This window comes from Trachurus trachurus (assembly GCF_905171665.1).
Source record: "Trachurus trachurus genome assembly, chromosome: 10".
Taxonomy (NCBI): Eukaryota; Metazoa; Chordata; class Actinopteri; order Carangiformes; family Carangidae; genus Trachurus; species Trachurus trachurus.
Genome location: NC_139894.1, coordinates 1,550,999 through 1,566,077, shown reverse-complemented (window position 1 = coordinate 1,566,077; position 15,079 = coordinate 1,550,999). Strand labels below are relative to the sequence as shown.

Here is a 15,079-nt window from a genome sequence, read left to right as displayed (position 1 = left end):
AAGGTTTCAATCAGAGGATACATTTTCATAAATATATGCCCTAGGTACAACAACAAATAAAGTCATTTTTCCAGCCGAAATATTTATGGTTGAATGTTCATTACTGAAAACACTGCTCCTGGTTGATGTATCGTCTCTAGCAAACTATCTGATAACATCACAGCCCATCTGCACTATGTGTCTGGTATTTGTGCTAATCTTAAGGCCTGCTGCTATTTAATTCACTGGTTATTTCTCATCAATCTGTGTTGAGGGTGTTCAAGGTAAAAGATCTTTTTTTTTTCATTTTGATTCTGGTGCATTTTTCCCTCTCCACTGCATTTCAACAAGAGATTTGATTTTTTTTTCCTGCAAGTTGAACCAGTTATTAGGATGGATGTTCTTTGCTGTATAAATCACACTGAGTGAGCATTATGAGTTCCACTGCAGCAGCAGCAGCAGCAGCAGTCGGGGTTATGCGCCGTGCTCTGCCTCACGTTTTTCCAGCTGCTTTGATCATACATGATCAGCAATATCCCCCTGGATAAAACCCACACTACTGCCAGGGAATGCAAGTTGTTTGGCTCAGCTATTCTCTCAGAAGGTCAGGACGTTTCTGCTCCGCATGAGAAGCGAAGAGAGGCAATAAAATGATAGAGACAAACAGAGGTGCGAGAAATTCAAATCCCCAAACAGAAATCATGGCAGCCGAGGTAATTGAGATGCACTGATCTCTCTCAGGCGTCGTCATCGTGTCCTTGAACTCGCTCCTTCTTCAGCGGAGCTCGGTTGGCGTTTTGAAGGCTGCGGTTGTCCGAGGCCGATCCCAGCGGCCCCGACGTTAGAAAACGGTTGGAGGCTTCCAAGTGTGAATGTGTGCGTTTGAAGCAGAGTGCAGGTAAAAAAATAAATAAAAAACGAGCCGTCAGCTGCTCACCTGAGTGCAGAGAGTAGACGATGTCGGCGTTGGTGCCCGTGTCCTTGTCCAGCGCCTTGACCTGGACGACCTCGGAGCCGGCGGCGGCCATGTTGGAGACGCTGGCCTCGTAGCGGGGGCTCAGGAAGGCAGGCGAGTGGTCGTTGCAGTCCTCCACATGAACCACCACCTTCACAAAGTTCCTCTTCACAGGGATCTCCTGGTCACGCACCTGAGGGGGCGAGGACAAGTGGTCGAACTGTTAGACCTGTTACAGTGACGACGAAGATATAATCAATAAATAACTTTGTTTTTCTTTTTGAGCTGATTTCCTTGATTCTCTTCCTGCACATTTCAAATGCACAAATTAAAATGAATAATGAATGAATGAATGAATTTATTTAGAACCGTGTCTAATATGAAAATATAAATGTATATATCAAAAACAAAAAATAAAAATATAACCATCATTAAATCATAATATGCACAACTTCCAAAAAGGAGTAGGAAGAAGTATGCACTTTTTACACACCTTTCTACTCATCATGGTTTATACAGTATATACATCTATCTACTACATAAATATCCATATCAATAAACATATGTATATATACATTCATAAATATATATAAAACATTTATATACTATATAAATATGGATCATTGTGACTGCTTTCTGTCTTTCTAAATTGATGTAATCAAAGGTCATTTACATTTAAACAAAAACAGAGCAAGTAAAGATTTCAGGTTATTTCTAAAGCAGAATAAATATTAAATCACAGCAGCAAAGAGTGATACTGTTTTTCTTGTGTCATATTAACTTGGCTTTTATCTCTGTCGGCTACACTGCTTTTACATGAAAGAAGAAATAAGAAATAAAATGAAAGTGAACAGCTACAGAATGACGGCTGAATAAAGAGTCTGAGTCGTATTTCATGTTCAGTATCAGAGGGAAGAAGTTTCGATTTGTATAAAACTGTGTCAAACTGTAAAAAAAAAAAAAAAAAAAAAAAGGGAAGATTAGGACGTATCGTTACCATGACGATCAGAGTGTGAACGGAGATGGTCTCGTAGTCGAGCTCCTCCGTCATCACCAGGACGCCGCTCTTGGGGTCCAGGTGGAAGAACTTGGTGCTGTCGGGGTGGAGGCTGCTGTGGATGGAGAACACCAGCTTACTGTTGGTGTCGGCGTCCTGGGCGCTGATCTGCAGGATGTCCTTCCACGGGGACGTGTCCTCTGGGACCCGCACCTGAAACACGCCGCCACAGGGAGGAGAGGGGGCGGGGCTTAACTCCAGGGTTATAACAACAAAATAAACACAGAGAAACAGTGTTGGGGAGTAGCGGCGTACATACAGCGGTGTTACAAAATGTTCATAATTGTAAACTCATCAAATACACAATCCAACAACTCCACAACGCTCTGGTGGACAAGTTGTGAGCTGCACATTCACCACGCTATGAGATAATAACACAACGTTACCACACAGAGTTGTTTTAGAGGTCAATGCAGAGACTGATGATGAAAAACTGTCCCTGAAGGCAACGCGCATTAGCTGTTTTGCATGAATTTACCTCTAAAGCAACTCTGTCTCGTAATCTCGAAATCCCATTAGCCTCCGTAGCGTAGCTCTGAGCAGCTCACGGCTCTGCTCCGCCGTTCTAAAAACAGCTTGCACCAACAATTAAAGGTAATGGACCTACTCCTAAACTATGGGGATTATGGCAATGGGCCAATTTGCCAACATGTGGAACTATGCCTTTAAAGATGTTTCAAAGATGTTGAGAGACAGTCTCAACAGTTGAGAGCATTCATTAAAAATTAAGAAAAGTAATCAAAATGTATTTAAATGTGCGTTATTTTTAACAGGGTAACTCGTAATTGTAACCAACTACATTTCCAAAGCAACCTGGTGAGAAATGGATGTGACATTTTTAACGTCTTAGTTTGACGAGTTTGTCTTTATAACGGTGGTTTAACTGAGGACAGAGACGGCTCTGAGGACAGGAGGTGTCCTTTTGGAACAGAAAGGAGGATGTAGATTACTGTGATTAAGAAGACAACAGTCACACTGTCGTCGACTCTGGTGGACGTCCTGATGATCACTTTGAAGAGTGAAGGAAGGAAGGCAGGAAGTTGTAATGTCTCCGTTGTTACCTCAAATGCCACGGCAGGAATCAATAAACCACAGTTCATCAGGCTTTAATGGGAATGATCAACATCAGCATCTAACCAGTGTGACACTACTGTACATACTGTTATAAATCTGGATTAATGAGCTCATCTATACTATGTTTAATTATTGTATTCTCATATTAATAAATGAAGCATTCTTCATTTATTAATCAAGAATTATATCAATAATAAACCAGTTGTTTAGGAGATGTCAGTGGTTCATTTATAAAGTGTCAGTAAATGATTAACAAACTCATTATATGAACATTAATGCTGCACTGATAAACACAATGGTTTAGACATTATGTGCAGAAGAGCTGCAGTATTGATACGTGTTTATAAAACATCTGTTTTCACATTCAGAGCCACAGTGGAGCATGTGAGAGAGGAGGAGAAATCCTGGTGAAGAGTTTGATGGTTTGTTTCCACAGTGTTGTTGTAAAAAAGACACAAGCACAGAGGAACAACAGTATGAGCTGCATCTGACACACAGTTAATCACCTGTACAAAGTCTTTATGGATAATCTGGCTCTGAAAACTCACCTTTAACTTTACTGCTCTGGGTTTTTTAATTTATTTTTAAATGCAGACCAGTTCTCACCTCGTACAGCGGCTTCAGGAAGACGGGCCGGTGTTCATTCATGTCCAACACTCGGATGTAGGCCTGCAGATTGCACACAGCACACACAACATAAATGATAATATGGACGGTGCTGCTTCAAAACTTAAAAAAACAAAACATAAATAAAGCTGTTGATGTGATGATTTGGGGTTTCAATGCAGCTGGTTCTGTTCTGTTCTGTTCGGTGAAGGTTAATAGAAGAACGTTGTCCACTTTGTCTTTTTAGTCCTTTTATCTCCGACACGAAAAGAAAAGGTTATGATGGTAGATGATTTGTTTGTGGTTTGTCACATAATGTACAAAAAAATGACCCTTAACCCCTGAATATAAACAAGGATGTAATAAATAATTGCAAAACAGATTCATTTCAGGAATGAAAAATGACATTTCTGTTTCTAAACATTTATTTTTCTATTTCTTTATTAATATATTTTAGGTTAAAGTTTGCTGAAGGTTTCCTTCCGTCAGCTATAGATCTTGATTTATTAGAAACAGCATTTTATGACCAAGATTAATTTATTTTGCATTTATTTAGGAATTGAATTTCGTATTTCTTTATTAAAGCAGAAGTAAGCGGAATATTTGTGTTAATATAAGTCTTAAATAGTTGTATCTTCCGACAGCAATCACTTCTATAGAGTGTTTGGTCTGAAACACGGGTCTGTCAGTCACTCTGCTCTGCTCTGAGCCCAGGAGAAAACTTTCCTTGTATCCTACAACCTTTATCCAATGAGGAGAGAGAACGGCATAAAGGGGCAGTCCTCTCTGTGTGTGCAGCCAAGGGATGCCCGTGAATGTGGTGACGTAGGGACGAGGACCAATAGATCCATGACGAGGGCGGGGGCTGCTAACTCCATCGGCTGACAAGAAGTTAGCCAAAACAACCGGATCGCTTACTTCTGCTTTAATTCACACTTATGTCACATTTTTATCATTCATACACCCACAGTAATCCAACACGTTCTGGTTCTGACCCGAACCCGAAGGACAAGTCTGTAAAAAACAAGGTTTGATCCTGAGTTTATTTTCTCCAGGTTGTTCTTCTCACCTGTGTGGTGGCCGTGTGGTGGCCGTCAGTGACCCGCACCGTCAGGTTGTAGTTGGAGCGGCGAGCTGCGTCCAGGCGGCGGGCGATGGAGATGGTTCCTGTGTTCCTCTGGATGTCAAAGTCTTTCTCTTCATCACCACCTGAGAGACACAGAGAGACAGAGAGACAGAGACAGGTGAGGCGATCAGACAGGTAGACTGACATCGAGGTTACAGTCGGAGCTTCGTGGATCCGGCCGAGTCCGGCTGTCGGCTCTGATCTCTCCCATCATGTGTCAGAGTCTGCAGCTCTGATTTTGACTGGTTGCCGCGGTGATGCTTCTTGGCATCGTCCTCCAGTGTTTGAAGACTCACAGTGATTTCCTGTGGGTGGGGCAGGGGGGGGGGGGGGGGGGGGGGGGTTATTAATGATCCACTTCTAAAGTTTGAGAAGTGGAAACCTCTCCAGCGTCAGGAAATACACACAGAGGATGAGGAGGAAATGATTCCTGCAGCGTTTCACCAGGGCCGCTCTGATTGGTCCACTCGTCTCCTGTGATGTTCTGATGATGCAGCTCCTTAAACCAGCACTAAGTAACTTTTCAACCTTCATAAAATATTTTCATAACTTTTGAGCTGATACATCGACTTACAACAAGTTGAATGACACCTCTGTCATGGCCTGGGGGGGTCTGTATCATTATGGTCTGTATCTCTTTCTCTGGCACTAAGCAGCTTTGAGGAGCATGGTAGGAACCCTGCTCTCACTTAAGTTTCACTTTCACTTTTGCGAGTCACAACAAGGAGGGAACAGGCAAAACGGCACTTTAGCAATGGATTATGTTTGTGTTTTCACTTTGAAATGATCCACTGGAAACAGAAACTTAGTTTTGATGTCTTCTGTTAATTTTAATGCAGGATATTTACAGGGCTTCACGCTAGTGTTCATGGGAAATGGAGTCTTCCTTCAGGCAAAACACTACCGCTTTGGTCCACAGGTGCCGCCAAACTCAACCAAAACTGAAAGTTCTTTAGTACTGCTTTAAGCTTTGACAAATTACTCACGTCACCACCACTTAAATAAAAACAATAAAAAAGCGTGTTTTCACAAAATGTTTTTTGTTTTTTTTATGTCTTGTTAGAGTCTCTGATAAACTCCTGCTGTTACAGCTATTGAATAAAAACAGAAGCACAGAGCCGAGAGAGAGAGAAATAGATTTTCTCTGCTCCACATGGATCCATCCATCACAGCAGGACGTTCTGACGCCTCGTGTTTACAGAGCGAGAGGAGAAACCGACCGAGACCGAGACCGAGACAGTGGGAGCGTCCAACAGGACAGCAGCTGGTCACCTCCGTCTGAGGTTAAAGCTTCGTGTTTGACCTTGACCTCCGTTTGTTCCTGTCGTCCTGGTGGACGGAGTCACAGCGACTGACAGACAGGATTTAAAAAAACTCACAACGATTCTACTGTTTTCTACTATTCTTTGTCTTGTGTTTCCTTCTCTCTCTCTTTTTTCTTCCTCGTTTGTTCGTTTAAAGGGATAGTTCAACATTTCGGCAAATTGGCCCGTTGCCATAATCCCTATACTCATAGCAGTAGGTTTGTTACCTTTAATTGTCGGTGCAAGCTATTTTTAGAACGGCGGAGCAGAGCCGTGAGCTGCTCAGAGCTACGCTACGGAGGCTCATTATGGGATTTCTTGGTTTCCCTCATCAAACTCATCAAATACACAATCCAACAACTCCAAAACGCTCTGGTGGACAAGTTGTGAGCTGCACATTCACCACGCTATGAGATAATAACAGAACGTCATCAGACAGAGTTGTTTTAGAGGGAAATTCATGCAAAACTGCTGATGCGCGTTGCCTTCAGGGACAGTTTTTCAGCAAGCAGTCTCTGCATGATGAGGGAAACCAAGAAATCCCATTAGCCTCCGTAGCGTAGCTCTGAGTAGCTCACGGCTCTGCTCCGCCGTTATAAAAATAGCTTGCACCGACAGTTAAAGGTAACAAACCTACTGCTATGACTATATGGGATTATGGCAATGGGCCAATTTGGTAAAATGTTGAACTATCCCTTTAAGTCCCATCTTATATGTTCGTCACACATTTTTTTTTGTTTTGTTTGTCTTTAATTCTTCACCACACGTGTCTTATATTGTTTGTCTCTACACAATAAAAAACAAACCTCTCAACTCTTGTGATAACAGAGGACGTGTTCAGATTAATAAAGGAAGTTTTTCACATTAAGAAACTTTACAGTCTCATCCTGTTCTGTTCTTATTCATCTGATCTTTCCTTCATTACATCATCTAATTGAATCATCATCATCGTCATCATCATCATGACTCATACTGTACCTTAAAGTCCATCTGCTCCTCTCATCCCTCCTTTATCCTCTCCTCCTTTCTCTCTCTCTCTCTTCCCCTTGTCCGTCCTTCTGTTTTAATTCTCTTCTACCTTCATGTCCTTCCCCTCTCTCTCTCTCTCTCTCTCCCTCTCTCAGCAGGTTGTGTGTATGTACGTGAGAAAGGTAAAACCTCATGCCTGCTCAGCCAGATGGTGTTTATTAAGATATCCACCTTGCGACACACATAAACTCACACTAACACACACACACACACACACATGCATGTTTCCATCATGCGGTGGTAAAAGCTGCACCGAGGTCATAAATTCCTCTAATTTTCCTCCTCTTCTTTTCCTTTTCTTTCATTATTGCTGATCGATGGTCGTTCGTTGGGCCGGTCCACACACGTCTGATCCTTAACGACTGAGCTGCAGCGCCGCCTGCACAGTGATTACTAACTAACTAACTAACTAACTAACCAGCCACATTGACCAGTCCATCTAACCGCTTTACATTTCCCCATCCACAGATTGACTTTCTGTGAGAAACACCTCAGCGGCGCCCGGGGGAGGAAGTCTTCCATGAGAAGAACTACAGAGAACTAATCGGATTCTCCATCACGTCAATGTCACATGACACGAGGAGCAGCAGCCATGTTCTCTGTGGTCATCGTTTATATACAGTACATCTACATGCATGGTACTGTATGTGATATTGTAACAGTATTCCTTAATGATATATATACTCAATTACATGTTAACCTGCAGAACGACTTAAAATTGACTGAATTTATCAAACTGGGGGAATTCAGATCCATTTTAAAGGAGGCATATTATGGAAATATGACTTTTTGAAGGCTCTTTAACATATATTTAGGTGTTTGTCTTGTCTTCTGGCCCCCAAAATGCAAGAATTGACAAAGAAATCTGTAATGTGCAGGCTCCCGAGGTTGAAATCCACGTGGTTTTATGAGCTGTTCCCTCAGAGCTGTGATGTTTGGTCCTTCCGGTATTGTGACCACAGCATGACACAAACATGTCTTTAAGTACTACTATACTATTTTAATTTGTGAAAAAGGGGCATAATATGTGTCCTTTAAAGGACAGAGAAAGGAGATCCATTGACTTTGTGATTGTTATTGCCCGATGTAATGTGTCATTTGTAATTCTTATGTTGTTAATCATGTAAATCTATGTAGAGTTGTTTGTGTCCTGCTCTCTTAGCGAGGTTGCTCTTGTAAAAGAAGTTTTTAAATCTCAAAGAGTTTTGTTTGCCTGGTGATAGATAGATAGATAGATAGATAGATAGATAGATAGATAGATAGATAGATAGATAGATAGATAGATAGATAGATAGATAGATAGATAGATAGATAGATAGATAGATAGATAGATAGATAGATAGATAGATAGATAGATAGATAGATAGATAGATATTCAAATCTAATAGATATTGTACATTAAACTTTAAATAACCAGTGATTAGTGCCACCTGCTAAATACTTGAAGCCTTGTTTAACTCTGTTTTGGTCACATTTATTAAATGTTTGCAGTTGCATGTTTATGAGAAAAAAAACTTGTATTTTCTCTGATGTTATAAAGTCACACATTTTTGGAGATTTGCAAATTTTTGAAGTGATGGAAACGTGTCCACACAGGTGTGTGAGTTTGGGACAGATGTTGCTTGTTTTGCCCGACGCCTGCAGTGGAAGACCTTGTCAAACTTTTACTTTTCATTAGAGAATAGTTCTCTTTCTGCTTTCTGTAATAAATTTGTGACTTGAAAATAACCTTGAGTTTTAGACTTGGAAATGTACCTCCTCTTTCTTGCAGCTTGTTTTGTTTTTTTTACTTATATAATAATAATACAAAAACACTGCTGTACAGTCCAGTTATTTTGAGTTAAAGTTGAACAGACCAGTCCTTTTATCAGGAGACGGGTTGATAAGTGCTGGTCGACACAAACACAACTGGAGACACGAGGAAAAGGAGAAAAGCTGGAGGGAAATAAGAGAAATAAGAAGAATTTACTTTACGTTTGACTCAAACAAACACAGTGATTTTTATGATGATAGATGTATGCTAAGGATTTACTGTAGGTGACACTCTGACCTTTCCTCAGGCCCAGCACATTCCTCCCAAACACCGACTCTACGCTGCATCAAACTTTCAGGATTCGTTCCTTTAATTTTGAACGACTGCTCTCCAGACAAATGTAATATTTGTGTCTCCTGGAGGAACAGAGGCTCATTTGTTATGTCACCTTCGTAACAAAAGGTGAAACACTGCTGCTCTAAAACCCACTGAGACACATATAGAAACAAATCGTGACTCGGTTTGTATGAATTATTCTCCATCTTTTTCACAGCAGAAACCGATCGAAACGACGCATCTCCCCCCCCCCCCCCCCCCCCCCACTCCTGATTCTCAAAGGGTCGAACTCAGGAAGTTCAACAAGGTTATCAGAATCAGTGATCAGCTGAGTGGGCAGCAAACGTCCCCACCTTCAGGGCAGGTGGAGCTGAAACGGCCACTGAACAGATGTCCTGCTTTTTTTTTTATTGCGACTTCCTGCAGTAATCGCTCGAGGGGCGAAGAGGAGGATAATAAAAGCAGCTTTAATTCCTCAACTCAACTCAACCTCCAGGTCCAAACTCTGTCCTGTCCTCAGCCCACACACACACACAGTCACCTCTCCTGCTGAGCTGCTCGTTGCCTCTGATTTGATCTGCAGAATTATTATTTCAGTCGCTGCACAGAGGTCGTGACGATGAGGCGAGGAGCGAGATGAAGATCGATTCTTTCCTTTGACTCGTGCTGTGCGGTGAAGCTTCATGGACTCTGGTTTACCACTACTAAATACAAATCATGATGAAGGACCATACAAACCTTTATTCACCAGTAAAATAAAGTCACTTTTAACTCAGGTAACTTAAGTTATCCAGTCCACTTTGATATCCAACTGATCTCCCATGTCTTTGATCTTTTATTATTGGAAAAATGTAAAATATCCTCTGGTTCAAGTTTCTTCAATGTGCTGATTTTCTCCATTTTTATATTGTTGTAAACTCTTTTATTCACAAGATATAACAGCGGTTGGTTGATAAAATTCAAACACACAGCTGCTCATTAAGGTCAGAGATCTCTGTGAGCTTTTCAAAGACAGATTTTTTTCTTTTGTTGTTTCATTCTCATCAATTGTACCTGCCTAAAGGAGGAAAAAAAACATAAACAGTTTTATGGGGCAGAAATATGTTTTTGTTCTTGTCTGGTATCTTCTTAAACATCTGCCGACCTGCATCGTTCATCCTGCTGCAGCTCGGGGCTCTGACCTGCAGGTTGGAGCTGATCTCACATTATTCATCAGCACCGAATGAAGTTTTGTCAGTTTCCTCTGATGATGACGATGATCATGATGAAGGTCGTGAGAGAAACTTTGGTGACCCTTTAATTTACAGGCCGCTAATTACGTGATAATGTCTAGAAATAGCCAAGAAATATAACAAGTAATTGTGTTATTATGTCTAGAAATGAACTAGAAATAATGGTCTCATACTAATGTTGAGAAATAACAACTGATTGTGTAGAAATAGCCCAGAAATAATTGATTGTAATTGACAATTGTAAGGACTTGTCCGAGAAAGATTCTGGCCTTTCCAAAAAAATTCAAAAAAATTTCTGGACACTACACAATTAATTGTTATTTCTTAATTAAAATGGGGGTAAAACCGTGACATGTGGAATTTTATTTATATATTTTTGGGCTATTTCTTGACATTATCATGTAATTAATGGCCTGAAATTAAAGGTCCAGTGTGTAAAATGGGGGGAAACCGTGACATCCAGCGTTCAGACTCTAGTTTGCAGCGCTCACCCCTCCTGTCTGCAAAGTTACGGTGGCCTCAGAGGACAAAAAAACATGTTTACCACGACTGGGAGTATTTCAGGAGCATGGAGCGATGAGGTGAAGATCTAAACCATTTTACCATATGTCTGCTGTTTCCTCCTTCTTCTTCTTCATTGGTTTATTTATGAATGTGAAACTCTTGAAACGCGCTCTCTGACTGGCTGGATTTTCTATTCGGGTTGCTGTACAAACATGGCGGCGCAAGATGGCGACACTCTCTAAAGCAAGATCCTTGTTATATGTTTAAAAGAAGAATTATAAGGCTACGAAAACCAAACAAATTTTATTTCATAGTGATTATACACTTATCATTTGAAACTTACCTCACTTTTATCAATAGGACAATTTAAAACCATAACTACATCTTATTTTACCTCCAACTGCTCGTGCTTTTAACTATGTTTCAATTTACCCTAGTCACCTTTACATTCTGGTATTCTGTTATGTTGTGTCAAATGTCTTGTCTTCTGTCCTTGTGTGTTTTGTGTTTCATCTCGGCTATATTGTAAATGAAGTTACTCCTCAATATATCTCCGAGTTTAAATAAAGGTTATGAAATATTCATGGGTAATATATTCAAATGTTGCCAATAAACCTTGACAAATATTACACACTGGACACACTGGAAGGTGAAGTTTTCTGACTAAACATGGCGATGTCATGCTGTTACTTTATGGACCTCAAACAGAAAGTATTTCCAACTTTTTCCTGTGAGTAGTTTGTCATTCTGGCTGTGTTTCCATCAGGAGACCCTGCTGGGCTGCTGGGCTGCTGGGCTCGTCCTCTCAGAGCAGATGCTTAACGGGGACGGACCCGGTCCTCCAGCCGGGAGCCGCGGCCTTGGACCTGCAGGTGCTGACCCTCATCCCGGCCACGCTGCACCCAGCTGGGACCGGCCAAGCCACGGGGACGGGGGCGGGGACGGGGCGTCCATGCACAAACAGCAGCAGAGGGTGCAGCGCTCAGCCTGCCTGCCTGCTCGAAGATTTTATTCATTTGCCGATTTTTCCGCATCGCGCCTTTCGAATGCAGCGATTTTGTTTTTGTAGCAGATTCACAGGAGGTGTTTTAAATTATTCTGACAGCATGGGAAGTCTTCATTTGTCTCCGAGTTATCTCGCGGCCAGAGAGCGGTGGCGATAGGCATCTGGTTTCTGCTGCTGGAGAGGAGGAGGGGGCGATGAAAATCTGATCATATCGGTATGAGGGAGGGGGGGTCCTGAGGCACAACAGCCCACATGTGCTGTGCGGCTGAGATGGGGGTCAGTGATACCCAATGGGCAGAGAGGAGAATAAAGCCAGAGGTGTCTTCATGTAGTGAAAAACAAAATACAATACAATAAGGAGACTCACTCACACGGCTGATTATCATGAGTCAGCAAACTAATTAGTCTCTCAGACCTTAAAGGGATAGTTCAATATTATGGCAAATTGGCCCATTGCCATAATCCCTATAGTCATAGCAGTAGGTTTGTTACCTTTAATTGTCGGTGCAAGCTATTTTTAGAACGGCGGAGCAGAGCCGTGAGCTGTTCAGAGCTACGCTATGGAGGCTCATTATGGGATTTCTTGGTTTCCCTCATCAAACTCATCAAATACACAATCCAACAACTCCACAACGCTCTGGTGGACAAGTTGTGAGCTGCACATTCACCACGCTATGAGATAATAACACAACGTTACCAGACAGAGTTGTTTTAGAGGGAAATTCATGCAAAACCGCTGATGTGTGTTGCCTTCAGGAACAGTTTTTCAGTAAGCAGTCTCTGTATTTACCTCTAAAACAAAATAAATCTCATGAGCCTCCGTAGCGTAGCTCTGAGCAGCTCGCAGCTCTGCTCCACCGTTCTAAAAATAGCTTGCACCGACAATTAAAGGTAACAAACCTACTGCTATGATTATAGGGATTATGGCAATGGGCCAATTTCCCAAAATGTTGAACTATCCCTTTAAAAATCAATGATATGGTGGACTTTAAAACGGCTCAAATTATGTATAAAGTAAATAATCATATGTTTTCAGGTGGTGTCCAGAGGATGTTTCAGACTCGAACCAGTTAATATGAACGAAGAGAGATTTGTATGTTTAGAAAAACAAAAAGCACAAACAAAGATGTATATTAATCAATTAAAGGTCACTCCGTGGAATAATTTAGACATACCGGTATAAATGAAAATATATAACACACTTAATAGATTCAAAAATGTATTTAAAAATAATATTATAAAACAGAATTATGAACACCGGTGTGCTTGAACTCGTTTTGTTCTTTCTTAATTTCTAAAATGAGCTGACAGAAACTTGGGAGGCAAAATTAGCTGAAGCTTCAGCCTTTTGGGTCAAGGTACATTTGTTTTGTTTTGGATTTATACTTTAGGGGAAAAAAAGAAATGAATTATTGTTAGTTGTTTATTTATGTTTAAATGTTGTTTATGGATGTGTGTACTTGATTACAGGACCGAAATAAACTCACTGTGAATGAGTCCGTAGCGTCAAGTTGTTGAAAACCACAGCCAGAGAGAAGAGAAGATAAGAAGAGCAGGATGAGCCGACATGATGCGTGACGGGCCATCAGTGATAATTACCGAGTTATGTTCGCAGACCACACACGGAGAAAAGCGCTGCACAATTATCCAGCGCTGCAACAAAACACTTGAGCTGTGATTGATTGAACACGGAGCCGTCAGAGCTCCTGCAAACCACCGCAGAGACCAACATCCACCGAGAGCAGCTTGTTAAAAATATAAATCAAATCATTTTTTAACCCGACGATGGCGAGGTTCATGCTGTGGCTGCAGCTGCTAATTCCTCTCAAGGCAAATGTCTGCTTGTAGATCATATCTGATCAATGTTAGGTAACTACTCCACCTGGACCTGGATCAACACTATGATGCAACTGACTGACAACGTCTTCTACAGGTTCATGCATTTGGATTCCAAATATTTATTTCCAGGTGAAGAAACTTTATTTAAAATCACTTCCTATGTTTGAGAAAATAAAAACACAACTCAAACAATAAGTCGTGTGGGGTTTTTTTAGCAATATTTTGAGCTAAAATTCAATTCTCTACTTTATATTTCTGCTCTCAGATGTCGTTATTTCCCACAAAATCTGCTTAAATCTGCTTTTAACCTGCAACAGTAGCAGTCTTTCTCTCTGCCCCCCATCAGGTTTCATAATTACAAACATAGTTATTGCACATTATTTGTCCTTCTATGTACTTTTCATTTATTTTCTTCCTTTCTCCTTTTTTACTTCTACTACTTTGCACTGAGCACTTACTGTATGTACGGTGGCCCCGAGGTGCCAACACAACAACACAACAACAAAAGAGAAAACACAACGGCAAAAAGAGAAAACACAATGACAAATTACTATTGTGTTTTCTCTTGTGTGATTTGCACCTCTGGGCCACCGTACTTATGTATTTTTTTGTATTTCATTTCCTCTGTATTTGGTTTTATGTAAAGCATCTTTGAGAGCTGTAAAAGCGCTGTATAAATAAAATGTATTATTATTATTATTATTATTATTATTATTATTATTAAACTGGAAGTAGATTGTTTTTCTGTCTTAAAATCCTGGAGAAAAACCCACTGGAAGTTGATCTGGAGGCTGATCAAAGTGACTGTTGGCGTCTCCATCATCATCATCATCATCATCATCTCAAAGGTCTCAGAGATGAAAACACAACACCTGAGGAGTTCAAACTGAAACCGGTCCAGCACATTTCCAAGCACAAGTCTCGGTTTCCAATGCTCTGACGCTGCTGAGTCGTGACAACAGGAGGTGAAAACGGACCAAAAGAGATCAGTTGTAAAGTCGAGACACCTGGTTAAAGGGATAGTTCAACATTTTTGAAAATTGGCCCATCGCCATGATCCCCCTAGTAATAGCAGTAGGTTCGTTACCTTTAATTGTTGGTCCAAGCTGCTTTTAGATCGGGGGAGAAGAATACCGAGCGCCGCAGCTACACTACGGAGGCTAATGGAATTTCTTGGTTTTGCTCATCAAACTCAGCAAATACACAACCAAAAAACTCAAAAACGCTGTGGTGGACAAGTTGTGACCTGCACATTCACCACGCTATGAGATAATAGCGG

The 15,079-nt window shown here is 41.1% G+C and overlaps 2 protein-coding genes across 2 annotated transcripts in view; both read right to left on the bottom strand.

The window, feature by feature from the left end:
• tgfbi (transforming growth factor, beta-induced) overlaps positions 1–15,079 on the bottom strand; it is a 280,474-nt gene that overhangs the window by 9,201 nt on the left and 256,194 nt on the right. The window lies entirely within an intron of this gene.
• fat2 (FAT atypical cadherin 2) overlaps positions 1–15,079 on the bottom strand; it is a gene marked incomplete at both ends in the record, with an annotated part of 141,756 nt that overhangs the window by 99,934 nt on the left and 26,743 nt on the right. The window contains 4 exons of the mRNA XM_083980395.1: positions 917–1,127; positions 1,932–2,144; positions 3,672–3,734; positions 4,741–4,880. Coding sequence (XP_083836521.1) covers positions 917–1,127; positions 1,932–2,144; positions 3,672–3,734; positions 4,741–4,880 — 627 coding nt within the window. The remainder of the gene's footprint in view (positions 1–916; positions 1,128–1,931; positions 2,145–3,671; positions 3,735–4,740; positions 4,881–15,079) is intronic.